This window comes from Amblyomma americanum, chromosome 1, assembly GCF_052857255.1.
Source record: "Amblyomma americanum isolate KBUSLIRL-KWMA chromosome 1, ASM5285725v1, whole genome shotgun sequence".
Taxonomy (NCBI): domain Eukaryota; kingdom Metazoa; phylum Arthropoda; class Arachnida; order Ixodida; family Ixodidae; genus Amblyomma; species Amblyomma americanum.
Genome location: NC_135497.1, coordinates 155,899,853 through 155,921,826, shown reverse-complemented (window position 1 = coordinate 155,921,826; position 21,974 = coordinate 155,899,853). Strand labels below are relative to the sequence as shown.

At 46.9% G+C, this 21,974-nt stretch overlaps 2 protein-coding genes across 2 annotated transcripts; one reads left to right on the top strand and one right to left on the bottom strand.

Moving 5' to 3' along the window:
• Positions 1–665: 665 nt before the first annotated feature.
• LOC144114369 (uncharacterized) lies at positions 666–8,163 on the bottom strand. Its single transcript, XM_077648053.1, has 3 exons — positions 8,132–8,163; positions 4,560–4,684; positions 666–932 (listed from the first exon to the last, which is right to left on the bottom strand). The coding sequence occupies exons 1-3, from the start codon at positions 8,161–8,163 to the stop codon at positions 724–726; spliced, it is 366 nt and encodes a 121-aa protein (XP_077504179.1). The 3' UTR covers positions 666–723.
• Positions 8,143–21,670, top strand: LOC144114001 (tubulin beta-4 chain-like). The gene is made up of 7 exons (XM_077647423.1): positions 8,143–8,252; positions 8,973–9,081; positions 10,485–10,595; positions 18,809–19,053; positions 19,203–19,402; positions 20,903–21,339; positions 21,490–21,670. The coding sequence occupies exons 1-7, from the start codon at positions 8,196–8,198 to the stop codon at positions 21,660–21,662; spliced, it is 1,332 nt and encodes a 443-aa protein (XP_077503549.1). The 5' UTR covers positions 8,143–8,195; the 3' UTR covers positions 21,663–21,670.
• Positions 21,671–21,974: the final 304 nt, after the last annotated feature.

Genomic DNA, 21,974 nt, shown 5'->3' with positions numbered 1-21,974 from the left:
AGATCGGTGCTGAATAGGAGAGCCTCCCATTGGTCAAGCGAGAGAATTTTTTTCCCTCCTGGGGGGAAAAAGGGCATTTCCAATATATATGGTTGAGATCCGCGTTGAGCTTGCACACATTTGAATATTGTGACGGATAATAAAGACTACACATAACTGGGTTCTGGAATGTATGAGTCTGGAGACGGCTGACAAGGAAAAAAATACTAGACTTTCCGCACTCGTTACATACACTATCAGAATCAGGCGTGCGAACAGCACATAAAATTATATTTGGCGCAGTTCAAGTATCACAAAACGTGGCAATAGAGTAAGCTTCGCGAACTTTGTGCCACATTCAGCGATGCTGAAAAAGAAAAAAATGCTGTGCAGTGCATATATACAGATGGTCCGCAAAGCGCAAAATATAAATTTTTTAGCATGTATAATTCGCAGACGGTATACAAGAAACAATAGTATATGTTACAGAATTTCTGCCCCTCCCCCTAAAAAAGCCGCTTGCTATATATATATATATATATATATATATATATATATATATATATATATATATATATATATATATATATATATATATATATATATATATATATATATATATATATATATATATATATATATATATATATAAATCAAACTCTTTCTCATGGATGGATGGAAAACTTTATTAAGCAAGCGAGTTTGGACCGTGCAAGGTCTCAGGGCCACCGCACAGCCCTCACATTACGCGCATGTGTCCAGGCCACGTAGGGCCATGGCACTGGCACCCCGGTTCACACAGCGAAGTTGCGTGTCCGGGTTCTGCGACGCAAGGAGGGCCTCCCATTCCTCCCATGTACCGATGGCGGGCTGTCCCTGCGGGGGAGGATCGGCAGGGCAGCCGAAGAGGATGTGGTCCAGGGTGGCGTGCGGAGCTCCGCAGAGAGTGCACTCTGGGGAAACATGGCGGAAGTAGGACAGACGCTGAGGGGTAGGAAGAGTTCGGGTCTGGAGTCGCCTCCAGAGGATTTGTTGGGAGTGGGATAGGCGGGGGTCGGGAGGGGGATAGAGTCGACGGGCAAGGCGTGCTTGTTGAGTTAATTCTGAAAACGTGTGTGCCCGCTCCCTCGAGAAATCCCGGCTGGGGTCGCCATTTGCCCGGCAAATAAGTCCTCGGGCTATGTTATCGGCGGCCTCATTTCCGGGATTGCCAGAGTGAGCCGGCACCCACACGAGCTCAATACGCCTATCGGGATTTAGGTTGCACATTCTCAATATCTGCCACGCGGGGGGATGGACGCGTCCGCGGGCGAAGTTAAGAACGGCTGTTTTGGAATCGCTAAGTAGATAAGCCGCATTGGTTTGGGCAATGGCTATTGCTATAGCTGCTTCCTCTGCTTCTTCCGGGGTACAAGGGGGGTCTATGAAATGGGTAAATGGGGGGGGGGGGCTGCTGGATGGTAAGCCACAGCTACTGAACGGTCTGGACCACATGCGGCGTCCACCCAGCGCACATCCTCTGAAGTGCCATATTCTTTATGAAGAGCTTTGGCTCGCGCGACGCGGCGGGATTGATTGTATTCAGCGTGGACATTCTTAGGAAGGGGTTTCAGGATAAGCGCGGTGTGTATGGCGCGAGGGAGAGAGATGAAGTCTGTCGTGTGGGCCGGTATGCGAATTCCCAGAGAATCCAGTATATATCGTCCGGTTTCCGTGCCAGCCAGACGAAGGTACTGTGTGTAGCGATGTGCATCTATAAGTTCTTGTATAGTGTTGTGCATTCCTAATTTGAAGAGCCTGTCCGTGCTAGTGCTCTTTGGTAGGTTTAGCGCTGCTTTGGTAGCCATGCGGATTAGAGCATTGATCTTGTCTTTATCCGCACAGGAGAGGTTCAGGTAAGGAGTGGCGCAAAGAATGCGGCTAAGCACAAAGGCATGCAGCACCTTGAGATTGTCTGCTTCGTCTAGACCGGCTCGTGAATGTGAAACCCTTCTAAGAAGATGGATGACGGAGTAAGTGGACTGTTTTAGTGCTTTCAGGGTAAGGTTGTTTTCCCCCGTGTCCTGTAAATGCAGGCCAAGAATGCGGAGGGTAGGTGTTTGCGGTATGGGAGTGTCATGCAGGTAGATCGTGATGGGGGAGGTAGGGACGCGCCGCGGGCGGATTATGAGGAGTGCCGACTTTGTGGGGGTCGATTCTATGTCGCCATCCGAGCCGTATGTGGTCCAAACCGTTATATCATCCGCGTAAAGTGTGTGTCCTAAGTGCGGAATGCTGCTGAGAGCCTTGGCCAGGGGGATGAGGGTGAGGTTGAAGAGGAAGGGAGATAACACCGCTCCTTGCGGGGTACCAACATTACCAAGTGTGAAGGGGGGGTCTGGATATCATCTATATGCAGTGAGGCTGTGCGACCGTTTAAGAAGGCCCGAATATAGTTGTAGGTCTTAGGCCCCAACTGCAGCTCTTGGATGCCCCGCAGGATGGCGCTGTGCGTAACTTTGTCGAATGCTTTGGTGAGATCGACTGCCAGGATTGCTCTGGTGTGATGTAACATGTCATTGAGGATAGCGTGTGAAATCTGCAGTAAGGCGTCCTGTGCCGAGAGGTGGGCTCGAAATCCTACCATAGTATGGGGATATAGTCCATGGGATTCCATGTGTTGTGTGAGACGGGTGAGGATGACATGCTCAAAGAGTTTTCCCAAGCACGAAGTCAGCGAAATGGGACGGAGGTTTTGGGCGTTAATGGGCTTATTTGGTTTAGGAATGAAAATTATTTTCCCGTGCTTTCATTCAGCGGGTAGCGCCCCCATTTCCCAGCACTCATTGAAGTAGTCGGTGAGAAGGGAAATTGAACGGTCATCTAGATTTCTGAGCATGACATTTGTGATTTGGTCCTCCCCAGGGGTTGAGTTTCGGAGCTTGATAAGGGCTGCTCTGACTTCAACCTCCATAATGGGGGCGTCGAAGGAGGGTTGATCGGGGCCTACATAGTCGGGATATGATACAGCTTGGCCCACAGTGGTATAAGTTGATTGTAGTTGGCGTAACAGTGCTTGATGATTTTGACGATTTTTATGGGTAAGTCTTTTGAGTGTAAGCCGTGTTTGCTTTTTAGATTCAGTGGGGTCTATCATATGCCGTAGAAGATGCCAGGCCCTGGTGGAGGAGAGATTACCGCGTAATCCGTCACATAATTGGTGCCAGTTAGATTTACTGAGTGCGGCACTGTGCTCTTCTATTTGTTTCTGTAGTTGCGCTAATTTTAGCTTAAGTTTCCGATTTTGCTTCTGGGCTTTCCTGCGTGTGAGGATACTGTTCTGAGCTTGGAGTAGGTGCGCTAAGCGACTGTCTGCAACGGGAGTCTCGGGGGTGGCGTCTAATGTTTGCGTGAATGCCTGGACATCGTGTTTCAGCTCTGTCATCCATGTGTGGAGGTTAAATGGGGATTCTAATGTTTTGGCCTCTCTGTGCTTCCGAAGATTATCCCAGTTGGTAATTCGAACACGATAGTTTTTAGCTTTTTTGGCGAAATCAAGCTGTATAGTTATGATATAATGATCACTGCCCAGGGCCTCATTTGTGTTTGTCCACACCGGTGTGGGAAGGTTGCGACCAAAAGTAAGATCTGGGCTTGTGTCGACAGTGACACTATTGCCAATTCTTGTAGGTGTGCTCAGATCATTATATATGGACAGGCCGTGCATCTGAAGGGTGTTGCGCAATTCCGCTCCTCTCTTGTTAGTGCGGGTGTACCCCCAGTCTACATGTGCACAGTTGAAATCCCCTAATATAATGAGGGGGTTCCTTTTTGCAGAGTTGGAGGCGGCTTTAATTAGAGAGATTAAATCTGAGACCGGTTGCCTCGGAAGGAGGTAACAGTTGAGGATGAAGAGGGGATGAGATCTGTGAGTGGAGGGGATTAATTCTAGGAATGTGTGAGCTACCGGCGAGGTTAGTACATGACAAGTGTATGGTACAAAATGTTGGAGATACGTGGTAACCCTGGGGTTTGGAGTGGTGTCAGAGGGTACCAGAGCGTATCCTGGCAGCGATGAATTTGTGCCAGCATCCTGAAGTGCTACTATATCAGGGGGTGTGGAGGAAGCAGAGAGGAGCTGCTGCAGGGGGTCTCGTTTGCGACGAAACCCCCTGCAGTTCCATTGTAGGATGCTTAATTGGAGATTATTGCCCGTCAACTGGGCCATGCTGGAGGGTGGGGGGGGGGAGGATGGGAGCAGCTATGGGGTTGCTAGCTGGGAGATGTGAAGAAATTCCAGCAATTATTTGTGGAATTTGTTGGAGAATGGCAGTGGTTACTTGACTGATAATAGTTTCTGTAAGCTTAGTGATGGCGGCTTCAATGTAATTTTGAGTCTGAGCCAGAATACTGGCTTCGAGCTGTTGGGCAAAGGTTTGTAATTTAGAATCCATGTCTGGAATGTCTTCTGGTCTGCGTTTCTTTTGTGGAGGGGGTGTGGAGGGTTGGGGTGTAGGTGAATAGGTTTGGGGTGTTGGTGAAGGAGTGGGTGGAGAAACGGTAGGATGGATAGAATTAATGGCTGCCCTAAGATGCCTTACCTCTTCCCGCAGGAGAGCTATCTCTTCCTCCCGCTGTGAGGTTTGGGGTGTACTGGTGGGTTTGGTCCAGGCTCGCTGGCGATCTTGATGAGGCACTAGCGGTGGAAAGTCCTTTGGCGTGGACACTGGTTGCTTGGGTTTCAGCGCGGTCTGTCTACGAGGTCTTTCTCAGTATACAGGAAATGCTAGGCATCTCATGGCAAGGAAATATGCTACACATTAGAAATTACGACCTACACTGCGCTCATCATCCTCGTTCGTAGCGTTTTCCTCGTTCCATTCACTGACACGCACAAGGCACTCCGAGCGTATGCAAATTCTAAAGCTTCATTTGGGTAAGCACAACGAATGAATGAGTCAAATAACATTTATTTACTTACATTCAGCCGCATAAACGAACGGTTCGATGAGTGTTTATATTTTTTAACGGCAGGCTCATGATTCACCCAAAGATGAGGAAGACAAGGTTTGCGACGTTCCGCGATGTGTTCATCTCTAAAAACTCAAATTTCCTTTAAATGATATAAGGTACACTTTTTACGCACTTCTTGGCCTTCGCCGGATTCTGAGCTGATCCCTCTTTATGGGAGTGAGTCATTAACCTTGCGAGACCAACGACAACCAAAGACGGTTGACCACAAATCACCTACTCCTTCAGTGCAGATGCCCGCCGCGGTGGCTCCGTGGTTAGGGCGCTCGACTACTGATCCGGAGTTCCCGGGTTCGAACCCGACCGCGGCGGCTGCGTTTTCATGGAGGAAAAACGCTAAGGCGCCCGTGTGCTGTGCGATGTCAGTGCACGTTAAAGAACCCCAGGTGGTCGAAATTATTCCGGAGCCCTCCACTACGGCACCTATTCATTTCTTCTTTCACTTCCTCCTTTATTCCTTCCCTTACGGCGCGGATCAGGTACCCAACGATATATGAGACAGATACTGCGCCATTTCCTTTCCCCCAAAAAACCAATTATTATTATTATTCAGCGCAGATCGGGTTTGGGGTATGTGTAACATTTGTAAATATACCAGCGCAAAACGTAAGCCCATGTTACAGCAGAAAGGAAGACATTACGACAAATCCATTGCTCTCCTCACTGTAGTCGCGCCTTTTTGTGTACTCACTTCGTTTTTACAATGCGTGAGTATCGTTACAACTGATCCTGGTTGGACGAGCGTAATGGAAACGCCTGCTCGATGCCGCGGGCATCTTGGAAGCCTTCACGCGGGAAGCAACGCGCAAGCTGTGCAACATACTCTGAATAGCCGTTAAAATTGTATGTACTGAATTTCGCGAGATAGGGGTCACAGTCATGTTCTCACAAAAAAATCATCAGCATATTTAATCCTGTTAATGAACAATTTCGAGCGTAAGGAGGCCCGTACCAAATCGCACTCAGCTTGCCACCGTTACAAATGCTGGTAAGGAATTGTCTGTTTTGCTGCTGGGGCCTGATGTTTAATTCACAGGAAGTTCTTTTAAACACCTGTTTTGATGCACAGCACGGGGAAGGCGCAAATGCAACCATTTTCGCTTAATTTTGTACACTAGGTATGCGGATATCCATGGCTATTGAGGAAGGCTCCAATTTTGTTCCTCTTACGTTATGTTAAGGTCTGTTTACACGATGAACCCCATATCGGAGACGCCGCAGTGCCTTTGGCGGTCGTCTGCTGATGCCAAGGTCCCCAGTTCGATTCCTGCCGCGGCGGCCATATTTCGATGGAGGCGTAATACAAAAATACCCGTGTTCTGCAGCGACAAGTGGCGCATGTTAAAGATCCCCATTTGGGCTAAATTATTCTGCAGCCCTTCACTACGGTGTTCCTCATACCCCATGTGTCGGTTCGATACGTTAAACTCGACAATTACAAAAAAGAAAATCTGGAGACTAGTTTTTATGGAGGAAAAACGCTAAGGCGCCCGTGTGCTGTGCGATGTCAGTGCACGTTAAAGATCCCCATGTGGTCGAAATTATTCCAGAGCCCTCCACTACGGCACCTCTTTCTTCCTTTCTTCTTTCACTCCCCCCTTTATCCGTTCCCTTACAGCGCGGTTCAGGTGTCCAACGATATATGAGACAGATACTGCGCCATTTCCTTTCTCCCAAAACCAATTAAAAAGACCAGTTTTTGTGTCGCGAAACAGGCTTCGCGTGACGTTCTACTTTCAGTTCGTTAAGTTCGCGCCTGGCCCGTATCTGGCCTAGCCCCGGTTGATGATGATCATGATGATGATGATGATTTTGGCCTCTGGTTGAATGGTACGTACCCACGGTGGGGGATTGGACAGGGTACATTGGCCCCGGTTATCTGCGCACCAGGGGTTCCAGCAGAAATTCCGATATCCTTTTTTCAGACGGCGGACCCCGGATCCTTGGCTGCCATGTTGGTGAACGTCGCACAGTGAAATGTGATGCGCATGTCTAATCCTGTTATCAGCACCTGTGATGCTGGAGGTCGGAGCAAGCGGCTGTAATTGGATTAGGCATACGCACGGCCTGTCGCCGTGCTACGTTCACCAACATCAGACAATTGTCCGCGGGCAGTGTGCATACCTAACGCACCGAAAGCAGAACACCGCCCGGACCAAGGAACGGCAAGAGGCCCGTATTGTGAATCCACATTTACTAAAGAATCCCATGATCCATCAAAAGTATCGATCATTATACCTAGTAAAATCACTGCAAGGATGAACAATTTGTGCGCAAATTGTCAGCGTTAATAGCTTGCTGTTCACCAGGAATATATTGGCACATAGCCACCCAATCTGAACCTGACAACGTTTGGCAGAAGGTTAGGCGGGCGGATGAGATTAAGAGGTTTGCAGGCATAAGGTGGGCGCAGCTGGCAAAGGACAGGAATAACTGGAGAGCCATGGGAGAAGCCTTTGCCCTGAAGTGAGCGTAGTCGGGCTGATGATGACGATGATGATAATGACCCACCCAAACCCCCAACCCAACCTCCCATACACACACCCAACCCCTTCCTCCCAATGGGAAGCCACTGTTTCGAGAGCACAAACCAGGATGACCAACGCAGGCTGACCGAACAGGCAACCCCGATTGGAACAGATAATGAGGCCCTTGACTCAGGTCTCTAACCTCTTGGGGCTACAGTCAGGCTGCTGCTGCTGCAGATGATAATGAAATAAAGTTTTCCAAATCGGTCGGTAACATTCAAACTTTAGAACCGACCGCACGCGCACAAATCGAAAGGTTAGAAAAGTGAAAAAATTATGCTGCAGAATGCACGTTAGTTCTTTCGAGCGAAACCAATTTCGAGCACCGAGAAAAGAAAGTAGAAGAGGCCGAGTTTGCCCCTGCAGCCAGTTGAGAGAACCCCGTTGTGCCGGAAGCTTTGCGAAACGAAAAATAGTTCGCGTTGTACGGCGCAAATCCTTTACACGGCATCCTGTACGTGAACTGAAGGCCTTATATATAAGCTCTGAAGCGCATTTACCATGGCAGGAACAGGCTGCGGCACTACTTTTTGCGCTATTGAGTCGACACGCGTACACACAGGAACAGAGTTGAGGAAGAAGTGAGCGTTGATGCGGCGCAAGGCTACAAATACCTGGACCCTTGACCCGGGCAGGCAGTCGGCATCTTGACAGCTGAGTCTCGGAGTGGCATCGAACATGCGCGAGATAGTCCACATCCAGACAGGCCAGTGTGGCAACCAGATTGGGGCGAAGGTAAGCCACCTCTACTGCCTCGTGGGTTATTTCACGGCTCAGGGGATCGCGGTTGCCATTCGGTCCCAGTGCCGGTCCCGGCGCGTTTTACGTTGGTGATTACGCTGCGTCCTAAACGCCACGTACTAGAATCTCGTTTCAGGATACGGGCGAAAGCAATTGCCTGTGAAGCAGTCGTGGCTTTTACCAGACGTACTGCTTTCGTTCTAAGTTGTGGCCTCTTTGCGTTGGACAATGTTGAGCCCTAGCTAATGCTCATCGAATCTCTTGTTCTTGACCACTCCTTTCGCTCTGACCTTTTAATTACTGCTCGCGCTTTGAGAGCGTTGAGATATTGTTGTTGTTTTATGGCATATAGCTCAGACTTTATTCCCCGTTGTAAAAAAATTCGAGACAATCGGTCTTGGCGGAGAGGTGACATGGAACAGTTTTATGGCAAATGACTGCCGGAATTTTTTTTCGCAGGACCTAGTTTTCGCGTATGATGCAATTCAAAGGCCTCAAGTGATCTTAGGCCCTGCCGGGTTTCCGCCATCAGCAAGACACATGGCGGGTGAGAATCGATGGCAGTGGACGAGTTGACTACAAAAACCAGTTGACAAGTGGAACTGTAGCAGTTATGTTGCTTTCGCTGTGAATTACAGCCTCTAAATATGCTTGACTGCCGCCACTGCACGATGTGACGCCACTCTGATTACTGAAATCTTTTCCCGTCTGCAGTTTTGGGAGGTGATTTCCGATGAGCATGGCATCGATCCAAGCGGGGCGTACCATGGCGATTCGGACCTCCAGTTGGAGCGCATCAATGTCTACTACAATGAGGCCTCCGGTACGCGTCTGGCTGTATTTCGGTTGATAATTTCACTTTGAAGCTTCCCCGTCGAGTTGATCTTGCCTTGCGGCTTTTTCGCACTGCTAAGCATTACGGAAATTTGCCGGGCCGTTTGGCACATGACTTCAACAGAAACAGCAAGAGAAAGACAAAACCGAACGCTGTGTGTATGGTTGTCCCTTATTCTCGGTCCTGCCTTAATAGAGCTGTTTGTGCTGTTAGGCCTGTCAATGGAGCTTCTTCAACGGCCGGCCTTTGCTCTTCAAGCTTTAAATTCTACAACCGATCGCGGAAATCTAGTTAGGTCAAAGTGCAACGTCTAGTGACCTCTTCTGCTTGCGGCATGTTATGTTAGGCGATTGCAGCTTTTCAGGTTGCATTGCCACAAGTCCCGCAGGGATTAGCTTGAGGGTTCTTGACCAAAGGCTTTTTTCTCATAGGCAATGAATGTTCACAACGCGAATGAGTTTTTAATAATAATAATAATTGGTTTTGGGGGAACGAAATGGCGCAGTGTCTCATATATCAGCGGACACTTGAACCGCGCCGCAAGGGAAGGGATAAAGGTGGGAGTGAAAGAAGAAAGGAAGAGAGAGGTGCCGTAGTGGAGGGCTCCGGAATAATTTCGACCACCTGGGGATCTTTAACGTGCACTGACATCGCGCAGCACACGGGCGCCTTAGCGTTTTTCCTCCATAAAAACGCAGCCGCAGCGGTCGGGTTCGAACCCGGTTTCTGAATTCCCTCGTCAGGGTTGACGAGGACATAGTACGTCTCCCCTCTACTACGTTTCCTCTTGCTGCAGTGAGTTTGTAAGGAGTTTTTAACTCTATGTTTGCTAATACCGCCGCTGTGCTTCATTTAGAAGGGGCTCGATCATGACATCCATGATTCGGCGAACGCATTTCTATGGAGGCGAGATCATAAAGAGCCGTGTGTTCTGCGATCTTATTGCGCGTAAAGTAACCCGAGGTGGTGCAAATTTATTCAGAGGCCGGCACTACTGCGTTGATGACAGCCCATGTACAGTATTCGGAATGTTAATCCCATATAGGACACCGTAAGTTTAGTAATACGAAACAGAATTGAAACAGGAGTCGCAACAGGACGTTAATGTAGTGACATCATTTTGATCCATCTCAATTTATCTATCAACATTTCACCTTCTGTTTTTCTGCTGAAAGATATTTAAATATTTTATTTTTAAATATAACTGGATCTGCTGTTTAAAGGCCGGGAGGTGGCGCAAGGACCAAGTAGTGCCGCTTTTATTTGCTATGACACCTACAGTTGGCGCGCACCATTTTCATTTCTTTCACTGGCTTTGTTGTGACGCAGGTACTTGTAATAACTGCACGGTATCTTTGTTGCCGCTAAGGTATATTTGTTTTTTGTTTGAGGAGGTAAATACGTGCCTCGGGCCATCCTGGTTGACTTGGAGCCGGGAACCATTGACGCCGTCCGCTCGGGACCGTTTGGACCACTCTTCCGGCCGGATAACTTTGTGTTCGGTAAGGGGCTTCTCGGCTTAAAACCTACTACATAAACACACCCACAAGAGCGCACAGTATAGACTAATCTTTAAAGCGCACAACTGGCTAAATTTGTACCCACATCTCTGTGCGCACAGCGAATCCTCGCTCAGTATGATCCAGTCCGTGTGGCAGTCAGTTTAATACAGCCACGCAATCAAGAAATTCGAGTTTGATCTATGGACATTCTCACCAGTTCCTTGCGAAACCTAGGCCACCAAGATTGAGACGCAAGCTTGGTGGTTCATCAAGAATGTAGTGCGCCATGAAAAGAGCATATTACGAGAGAGGGAACACATGGGCCATTTCGAAAATAAAATGAATTGGAATCGATGATATACATGGCAAAAGCTGTCGGCGTTCAATGTGTTCATTGACGTGGACACCGTTCTAGACGCTTAAGGAAGTGCGTAAACTGGCTCCCCGGGTCAGTGGACGCTTCACTCGCCCTTCGAAGTACGTGACGATGGTGAAGGCATGTGGGCTGCATACATTAATAATAATTGGTTTTTGGGGAAAGAAAATGGCGCAGTATCTGTCTCATATATCGTTGGACACCTGAACCGCGCTGTAAGGGAAGGAATAAGGGTGGGAGTGAAGAAGAAAGGAAGAAAGAGGTGCCGTAGTGGAGGGCTCCGGAATAATTTCGACCACCTGGGGATCGTGCACTGAAATCGCACAGCCTACGGGCGCCTTAGCGTTTTGCCTCAGTAAAAACGCAGCCGCCACGGTCGGGTTCGAACCCGGGAACTCCGGAGCAGTAGCTGAGCGCCCTAACCACTGAGTCATCGCGGCGGGTCTCTGCATACATTAGCACTGATAACTTCAAGGTAGACACGCGGCACTGCAGTAATAGGCCGCAGCGTTCATTGGGTGATCAACCTCTCGCGATCATCAACTGCAACCTGCCACAGAGGCAGGGTGAACGCGCTGCATATTCAAAGTTCGGAAGGCAATCAAATGGGGTTTTAAAGTGAAGGCTTTACTGGCCGCAAACTTGCGATTTCGCCGTGGCGGTGCTACGAGGAAGCACATAACGTCACAACGCGCGGCTCACCGTGCATATTTCTCTCTTTCTCGCTCCCTAGTCACTACTGAGCATGCGCCAGTAGTAGCATCGAGCCACAGGTGTCCGCCGCTGCTCAGCGCCACGCCTTTCCTCAAAATCCAACTTTCAATTTTCAGTTTTCTCTTTTTTTCTTTCCCTCCCTCCTTTATCGCTTCCTTTACGGCGCGGTTCGGGTGTCCACCGAGATATGTGCGACGGTTACTGTGTCATTTCCTTTCCTCCAAAACCAAACAAAACTAGTCAGCCGACGGTGTTCATAGTTCATTGGCGTTTACAACTTTGAAAGGGCCGCTCATTTTCACGAAAGGAAAGGCGTAATAATAAATGTAATAATTGGTTTTTGGGGAAAGGAAATTGCGCAGTATCTGTCCCGTATATCGTTGGACACCTGAACCGAGTCGTAAGGGAAGGGATAAACGAGGGTGTGAAAGAAGAAAGAGGTGCCGTAGTGGAGGGCTCCGGAATAATTTCGACCACTTGGGGGATCTTTCACGTGCACTGACATGGCACAAGACGCGGGCGCCTTAGCGTTTTTCCACCATAAAAACGCAGCCGCCGAGGTCGGGTTCGAACCCGGGAACTCCGGATCAGTAGCCGAGCGCCCTAACTACTGAGCCACCGCGGCGCACAACCGGCTCCGTGGGTAGTGGAGACCTAAATCTCGCTTTCATGCACGTGGCGCTGGTTTCCAACTGCAAAAGACTGCTTTGATTGCGTTCCCCACACTGGATAGGCAGCGCGCCCTCCCCTCCACCCTGGGAGGTGGCACGCAGTTAATGGTTGATCGCGAGATCTTGATCAGCAAACGAACGCAGCAGCCTAGCTATTGCTGCAGTGCCGCATGTCAGCCACAACGCTGTCAGCGCTATTGCATTCAGGCCACATCTTTCTCCCACCACTGCCACGTGCATCAAATCACGAATGAGGCGTCCGCATATCCAGGCAGCCAGTTATGCGTCTTCCTTTGTACAACTCCATCGTCGTCTAGAACATTATCAACGCAAAGAACACAGTGAACGCCGACACCTTTCGCTTTGTATACCCTAGATTAACTGAGCTAATCCACATTCATTTTTTGCAGTTACATGCCAACGCCACGTTACATGAAAGCGAAAGTGAGGTGTCCACTGACCCAGGGAGCCAGTTGTGCGCCTTTTCTTTCGTAAAAATGAACGGCCTCTACGTTGTCAACACCAATGCACGAAATGAGCGCCGGCGGCTCATTTTTTTTTTGGTTTTGAGGAAAGTAAATGGAGCAGCAACTGTCTCATATGTCTCGGTGGACACTAGATCGAATGGATAAAGGCGGGATGGAAACAAGAAAAAAGAAAACTTGAAAATCGAATTTAAGGAAAGCTGTGGCGCGACGCAGCGGCGGAACACCTATGGCTCGGTGCAACTAGTGGCTCATGCGCAGTAGTGACTAGACACGCTTACCCGAAATGGGCCGCTGGCTATAGCCTAGCGTAGCTCTCGCTACAAAAAATTCCATCCGCCTTTGACACAACACCACATCACTCAGCAAAACACATAGGTGGCGCATTACACAAGGAAGGGAGGCGGCCGTCTGCGGGGACAATCCGGCATAAAACAAAATATTACAGACAGATATAACACAGGATATGAGCACAGCTGGCGGTTCTCCCTCCCCTGTGTTCATGTCATTTGTCACCCGTTTTACATAGGGACTCTCTGGAGAGATTGTGTTCTGTAGCTGAGTACAATGCGAGCCATGACTTGTTGAATTGTTTGCAGACGTGAACATATATTTTCAACTTCTTTCACCCGTCGCATTATCGGGAACTTCCGCAAGCTGTTAACTTCAACTGTGTTGAGCGTTGTTTATCTCTCTTCTCGCTACCTCCACCACGCAGCATAAGTATTGTTTTTTCCGCCCAGGGCATGACTTTCTTTCATGCCCAGCTTTCTGGGACATCTACTACTTGTGCCATCTACCGGCAGTGGCGGCGACAGGGAGCGTAACTGAATGGGAAGGGGTACAAAAAAAATCGTAAAACGTGAACAAAATCACCTACAAAAATGCTTCGGGGATTTGTGTAATATACACTTAGCTGAGGAATGTGCCGAAGTTTCTGTCCTGTACTATTAATACACGAGCTTCCCAGCGCGTTTGAATATTATACGATGCTGCCTACGGGAGGGGGCCAAAGTTTTGGCATTTTTCCAGACTTTGAAACTGTATAGCACCTTAACACGAATAGATATCGAAAATTCTTCCGGGCTTTAGGTACCCAAATATATGGTGTTTAAAATGGTGTGCAACGATCTGGCATAGCTTTGATCAAGAGGCTTCCTGAGGCCTTTTAATTGGAACCTGATATTGCCTAAAATATGAAAGATGGCGCCCGGTAGCGAGCTACACTGCAGAAATGGTTCGGACTGCTGAAGTTGCGTCCATATTGACGCTTACCTTTTTATCGGGTGACTTTTGCCTTGCAGACAAGAACACATGTCAGAGCTCGAACCCAGTGTCTCGACCGGAGCTTTAAATAAAGAAGGTTGTTACGATGACCATGCATTAACGCAGCTACATAAAATATTCGCGGCTGTTCATATATGCTTGTCGTGGAGCAACTTTGCAAATTGTCAGCCCTTTGCTATTATCTAACAAGTTTATTGGGGCGTGTGATCATGATATATTAGGGTATGAGAGCTAGCTCGCCTGAATTTTAGCTATTCTTGTTACTTTTAAAGAGCGTAGCGGCATTCAAACGGCCAACATCAAAAAGTATTCGCGGATATAAATGTTTAAGTTTATTCTTTTAATACTTATTTAAGAAAATTTGATATAGCTTCACTCAGAAACATTCTGAAGCTGTTCAGCTGTTGTCGGGTAGAACACAGAATTTGGAGTCTAGAAGCAAATAGCGTCTAGATAGACGTTCAGGTTGTTACTGTCACGTTCACCTGTAATGCTTTCAAATTAGTGACTCTAGCGTTGTCCGAATATGGTGACTCGAGTTTGCACTTAGAGTTCTAACCTGGGTTCAGAACCTTTTGTTTTGGTCAACTAATTTTAATAAATGTGCTCGTTTCTATAGAAAATATATTAGTATGAATGTATGAATGAAAAATTTCACGCATGATCACTATTTATACTTTTATTGTTGCAGCTATTGGCGACTTTTTTTGCTGTTCTTTCATTCTGACTTCTGTAATATGCATGCATGATGTATTGCCGGGATCCATCCTGTGTAACACAACTGAAAAAGTGAGGCTTCGCTTTTGAGGTACGAAACTTCGCTTTTAAAGATACCGCAAGATACCGCCATCTTTTTTCCATTTTTGCAAACAAATTGGTGAATTTAATTGTGTCCACTTCTGGGCTACGAAAAAGCGCTTTTACATGAACGTCATCAAATAAGCATTTCATAACGGTATATATAAATGGCAAATATGGTGGCTGTCGCAATTTGCGACGCTGCCAGCCGCTACGCTGCTTCGTCGGCCGATTGTCATGATATCGCATTAATTCTCCCGCACCTCCCAGAGTGACATCGCAAGGGGCCGCCAGGTGCAAGAGGGTTAACCACGGATTAGCAGGGTTAGTCGCGATGTCATATCAATCGTCTGAAGCGACTGTCTTGACAGCCTCCTTTGAAGAACGTTTGCATATGTGCTTTGAGGCCGGGCTGTAATCATTTTAAGCAATAAATTTTTCTTTTTCACCAGTATAATAGATGAGTTGCGTTATCGCAAGCAGCATGCTTTTAAGATTCATCTTCTTCAAAATGCTATGAAAACGTGTAAAAAATTGACCGCCAATAGCAAGATCAAAGGATGTCAAGGGGTATAAATTAGAGGAGGAAGAAAAATAAAAAACAACTAAGTGTCCTGCCCACGCCAGTACAAATACTACATGAAGACTGTTAAAAGAATGAAAACTAGAAGTGCCCCCCGTTAGAACGGCCAATAAAAATCAAAAGAAACACCCCCACAAATACATTCAAAGAGAGAGAGAGGGGTGGCAAAGTCTTGCACAGGGTGCCGGGTGATATAAGGCCGGCTCAGGACCCAGCCGCTATGCCCACATTTCAGCGTACGCGAAATGCAACAACGCTCCGGCTGTTTACCCCCGGGGGGTCGAATTAGTTCGAAGCGCTCCAGTGCGCTGTCCCTCATAGCCTGTAATGGAACCTAATTTGTATTATTTCATTGTATCGTTTCCCAGTTCCCAGGTTACTCAGCCTGCAGCAGCTTTGATTTCTGTGGTCAGGTGAAAAACTAATTATACTGCACTGAACAATACTATCGCTTACTTTGGAAGCAGCAACCTTTGGTAAATCAAACCAAACACAATTGTAATAGAGAGGTAGAGCGCAACAAAAATAACCAGACGCTAAAAAGGAATGTATACCAATAAAAAAGTCACGAATTGCATTCTATGTTACAAAGTTCATGAGAATATCAAATAGGCGGGGATGTCATTATAGCACGTAGCGGAAAGCACAATGTCAGCAAATTACCATGAATGAAGGGGAAGCCTTCGTAACGATAACACTCATGGGAAGTGATCTGTTACGTTTACAGTAATATTCGAAGGACTGGAGGTTATATTTCTTTTCTCCTTTGCACCTTTGGGGACGAAATCGAGCAAATGTAATAGGTCTATTTTCATGGTGTCGCTGTCAATAAACTTGCACTTGTCACACTATCTGATAGCTGGTGCGGAAGGGGTTATAACTTCCCCGCAAAAAGGCAAGGACAAGGGCTATAGTGCCGACATAAAATATTTTATTATACACTTTTTATACAACATTTGGAAACAAAATGTGTACAGTCAGAATCACATAGCGTCATTACCTTGTGTTCATGTTACATGTACAACCAGAACGATGCACTCCAAACGTAACGAATATGAATATAACTAAACACACTTCACAGCAACATGGCATACAAAAGAAGCAATACTTTGCGAAAAGAATAAAGAACAAGGCAAACTTTTATTTGGTTGCCAAACAAAATGAGTCAGCAAAGAAGGACATACAAATGAACATAAACGATGGCATTGAATGTGCGTAGTTCTGCTGTCGTCACTTTTCTCGAGCCTGTTTGTGCGCATTGTGCACTTGATGCCAGTATTATATGATCTATGCCCGATACGACCAATCAGTTTTCTTAAATTCGCTGCAAAAGTTTTTCCCTGCTGCCCCGTAGAACTTAAAGGCGTGTGGTGCATGTTCATTTTCAAAGCACCCCCCCCCCCCCAAGAACTTTTTCTTGCTGTACTGATTGCGTTATAAATCGGTTATCCATGGTTTGTTTACATAAAAGAATTTTCTTACGCAAAAGACAAGCCAAAAGATCATTTTAAAAGTGACAACGGCAATACTTACCAAACACACATATCACATTTATATTACACCAAAAATTGCTCAGGGCTTATATGGCAGGTAAACAGTCGCATAATACAAATACACTATTTTAGTACACACCGAACACTCCTTTAGAAGCAGGTTACATAAGGCATCAGGAACAGTACTCTTCATCTTCAAGCAGTGATGCACTTTCTAAACTAGAGGTACAACACAGCACTATAAATATAGGAGGAAACACGCAAAACTAAAAGGCACATCTCATCACATAACTGTTATCTCCTCCTATGGCTACAATCATTGCTTTTCTCTTTCTTTCCTTACAAGGTTGCGAAGTTTTTCTATTGATTTGACTTTCGTCGACATTCCCATAGCCCGAAGCTCCGTGCGCAATTCTCCTGCATCCATGTCGTCCACATTTTGTAGACAGTTTCCTTCGCTCACTTTTTCATCTGCACAGCGTAGCCTCTTCGCCCGTGTCTCTTGAATAAGTCCCTCAAACCAATACTCTTGGTCCCGCTTTTTATATGCACGGCTTAGTCTGATATTCTCGCTCACTTCAAGCCTTTTCGCCAGCTTGAGAGCGTCAGCGGGTGCATTCCACATGTTAGACTTCTCATGGTGTAGATGCTTTAGCACGTCGTTTTTTTCCTCTAACCCTTGGCACTTGAACCTTTCGTGCTTTGTGGAAGCGTGGTGCGCGAGAATATGAATGTATGGCTTAACTCTATCGCCACCATAGGCTTTGCAACCTTGGGCTCCTAATTCTAAGAACGTGTGAAAGAATTGTGAGGTTTCTCTTTCTATGCTGCGACCTTCAACATCATTTTCCAGGTGGTACAAAATTTTCCGCATAAGCTTTCAAAGGAGCAAAGTTTTTTCCTCTGTATGAGGGTGCAATTTCCCGGCCAGTTTTTCAGGCGAAGCCTTTAGCAGGCGCTCACAATCCCCCCCGATACCGACATGAATGTTTTTCCCTTGTTTCCTTCATTGGTTTCCCAGACGTGAAATTTAATCCCACAGTTATTTACGGCGTCAACGATGTCCTGAACGTGTATGGTCATGCAACGTGGGTGGCGGACTTTTTCACGGTAATCTCTGTCTTCTGCTTCTGAAAGCAATCCATCTACAAGGCGGTTAACTATTCTTAACTTCATGTGCAATACATCAGGAATTATTAAATCAGAGTCGAAGTTAAACAATGGCACGTTTTTCATCCCGTTCGCCTCTGCGCAGCAATCAGCTTTCATGTTCTCAAGAGTGCGGATCAAAGGAGGCTCATTAAAGCTCCTGTTACTTGTCAGAACTGAACACCTTGTCTGTGGGTTTGCTCGACAAAATGGACAAGGATAGTGTGATGCAGCAGACTGAAGACCCTGAACAACAAGCAAAAATTTCAAATCTGACCCTAGACAGATGCGAATCGGAATCTCGTGGTCCCCTACAGATATGCTACCCCTTCGTGCGACAACATTAATTTCTTTTATCAAATCCCGAAAAGCATCTCTTATTTCAAAATAACCTTCCGAGATCTCCGCCACACCGAGAAGGCGATGAAGGTTATGGCTTTGTAGGTGCCGCGTTTTGCAAATGATGACGAATGATAATCTTGTCCAGGCCATGCGTCTACTCACAACGCAGCCATCACCCTCTATTTTTACAAGGAGTGCCTCGGTGGAGTTCTCTATCTCTGAGTGGCTTTCCTTTATTGCATATTCCAGTACTGATTTTCTTCAGGATACAGTTTGTGCAAGTATACATACGCCTTTCACAACCCGCCCCTTCAGGTCAGAGTGGCGCTGGCAACAATTGGGCCAAGGGCCACTACACCGAGGGTGCTGAACTGGTGGACTCGGTGCTCGACGTTGTGCGCAAGGAAGCGGAATCCTGTGACTGCCTGCAGGGATTCCAGCTGACCCACTCCCTGGGCGGTGGTACTGGATCTGGCATGGGCACACTGCTCATCTCGAAGATCCGTGAAGAGTACCCCGATCGCATCATGAACACCTACAGTGTAGTGCCCTCTCCAAAGGTGTGTGACATTATCTGCAGGAGCCAACTTCAGCATCTTTGAAGCAAATCAAACATGACATTTTGGTCTTGCTTTATAAGGCGTCTTCCTTGAATTTTGATTAGTCGTTATGCACAAAGTTCTCATTCTCTTCCTGCGGCTACCACTAGGTTTCGGACACTGTCGTCGAGCCCTACAATGCTACTTTGTCAGTGCATCAGCTTGTGGAGAACACCGACGAGACCTACTGCATCGACAACGAAGCACTCTACGACATCTGCTTCCGGACGCTTAAGCTCACGACTCCCACCTACGGAGACCTTAACCACTTGGTTTCTGCAACGATGTCTGGTGTGACCACATGCCTGAGGTAAGTATTTCGCAGCTTCATTCAAGGGGTCACTTAAGCGCCTCATGCATGTTCATAAAGAGCCCAAAGAGGTCGACACCATCCGCCGAATTGTTAGTTCCGACGGTAGTGATCGGTTAATTATGGAACAAGCACTGCAAAGACTGCGGTCGCCAAGGTCTTTTACAAAATATTTAGAGTAATACACTACAGCTAATCTCCATGTATAAAGTGCATGTGGTGGCAATATTTTAAGAAAATACAATGACGAGCAAGAAAGCAAATAAAAGCACCCTCACCGTCCGCATAAAAACTAACAAACACCGCACCTGCTATAGCCAGGCAAGCAGCTGCTCAAGGAAGCTTTGAAAAGCACTTCAAGGAAAGTGAATTTGGCAACGGCAGCAATAACGAGAAGGCGGCTGTCGTCGGCAATAATGGAGCGGCGCCTAATCTATGGCATGCGATTGCACACATTGGGAATAAAATGGCCGTGTTTAACCACTGTACCTCAGAAACTCATGAGGCGAAAAGGTAAATTAAGGCCTGGCGCTGTAAATGATGAAAAACTACTGTGTTCAAAAAGGAAACATCTCAAATCTCTTGGAAATAATTTAGGTGTGCGTCAGTGGAGAATGCTTTTTGAACTGTTTCTCCTTTATAAAGCGCACATTTATCTCGTTCAGCTCCTTAATCCTAGCGTACAGGACCTACATATAAAGCCTCGCGTACAGCGAAATCAGTTATCCCCGTTTTCTCTTCGGGAAAAGGGAATACAAATTCCCACGTTTTGGTATGGAAGTTTTTCGATAAATAGTGGCACTTTCTCTGAGGAAGTTGGGAGCAGAGTACCACATTAGTCTGCTGAGCAGTCAGTATGGAATACTGGTTGCCATTGTTGGGGGATGGTGTTTTAGGGCCTGGAGAACGATCACATAATTTTAAAGTGCCACGACAACCGGCAGACCGTTGAAGTTAATACCCATCGATTTTCTCCTAATGTAGTAATTTGTATAAACATTGAAGTTGGATACGAAGCAGCGACCATGTGAAGAATCCATTTTTATTTTTTGTGATTTTGCCAATGAATCGAAACAGCAACAGAAGAAATCTTGTTATCTTACTAGAGCTGGTTTGTTTCTCCGCCGTTGTAATTTGGCTGAGGCAAATAACAGGCATGCAGTTTCAATGTTCTCTAGAACAGACTGGCAAAGTGTAAACTATGTCACTTCTGAAATTTCCATGAGTTCGTTCTTTCATTGGGCTTCGTTGTCTGCACTGGCATGAAGAGAACTGAATTTCAAATTTGATGACCCGATATTCAAAAGCTTTGAATGAACAGCGGCAACAATCGCGACATTCTACAAGATGCCTCCACTGACCATTGTAGCTGCTCCATAATCTTACCACAATCTTATTCTGACTGCTCCCAAACAAGAGCGCCCGACATACATCTGTAAATTCTCTCTCCCCTTGTGAATTAAGCGGGCTTCTAATCAAGCACCGTCTCATTCCTCACAGATTTCCTGGGCAGCTGAATGCTGATCTTCGCAAGCTGGCCGTTAACATGGTGCCCTTCCCTCGCCTCCACTTCTTCATGACTGGCTTTGCTCCACTCACGTCCCGCGACTGCCAGCAGTACCGGGCTCTGACTGTGCCGGAGCTGACGCAAGAGATGTTCGATGCCAAAAACATGATGGCTGCTTGCGACCCCCGCCACGGTCGTTACCTGACAGTTGCTGCAGTCTTCAGAGGCCGAATGAGCATGCGGGAAGTCGATGACCAGATGCTCAACATCCAGAACAAGGACTCGAGTTACTTCGTTGAATGGATCCCGAACAACGTAAAGACAGCTGTCTGTGACATACCGCCTCGAGGTCTGAAGATGTCTGCTACTTTCATTGGGAACAGCACAGCCATTCAAGAGCTTTTCAAGCGGATCTCCGAGCAGTTTACAGGTGACCATCGTGTTTGATTTGAAAGTGTTTCTTAAAAGCACATGTTTTCATTGTAGGTACCCATTGCTGTTGATTTTCAGGTACAGCGCATTTTCGGGGACAGTTCTAGGAGTGTGACCCCGCCTGCTTGATATATTATTTTTTTTGCAGCTATGTTTCGCCGCAAGGCCTTTCTGCACTGGTACACCGGAGAGGGCATGGACGAGTTGGAGTTCACCGAGGCCGAGTCCAACTTGAACGAACTGGTGTCAGAATACCAACAGTACCAGGAGGCCACCCCTGAGGACGAGGAGGAATTCGAGGAGACCCAGGCAGAGGCCTAGTTTGTGTGAAGTGCTTTTTTTCTTTCGGTTTACAATAAAGTGTCTGTTTGTCATGGATCCTTGTTTTTGAGCCAGGTGCTTGTGCACTTTAGTATGTCGTAGGCCCGGACTGCGTCACAAGCATGGTCACGCAAAGCAGCTAAACCTTACTGTATTGCAATGTGCGCACATCTGTAAATAGCCGTGTGACCGGCGTTTTCGGCATTTTGACGAAACTCTAAAATCTGTTAAAATCTTCTCATCGAACCACTTTTAGAGCGAACGCAAGGTGATCTTAAGAAAAACAAGTTTTGATGAGCTATTATTGGTCTC

Excerpts from the sequence above, each read along its gene's own strand:
- LOC144114369 (XM_077648053.1), bottom strand. The coding sequence starts at position 8,163 with ATGCCGACTGCCTGCCCGGGTCAAGGGTCCAG. Across the intron at positions 4,685-8,131 it reads TGCCCGGGTCAAGGGTCCAG|TGTCCACGCCAAAGGACTTT; the intron begins GTATTTGTAGCC and ends CCAAGCAACCAG. Across the intron at positions 933-4,559 it reads TAGCTCTCCTGCGGGAAGAG|AGTGCACTCTCTGCGGAGCT; the intron begins GTAAGGCATCTT and ends ATGTTTCCCCAG.
- LOC144114001 (XM_077647423.1), top strand. The coding sequence starts at position 8,196 with ATGCGCGAGATAGTCCACATCCAGACAGGCCAGTGTGGCAACCAGATT. Across the intron at positions 8,253-8,972 it reads GCAACCAGATTGGGGCGAAG|TTTTGGGAGGTGATTTCCGA; the intron begins GTAAGCCACCTC and ends TCCCGTCTGCAG. Across the intron at positions 19,403-20,902 it reads GGTGTGACCACATGCCTGAG|ATTTCCTGGGCAGCTGAATG; the intron begins GTAAGTATTTCG and ends CATTCCTCACAG.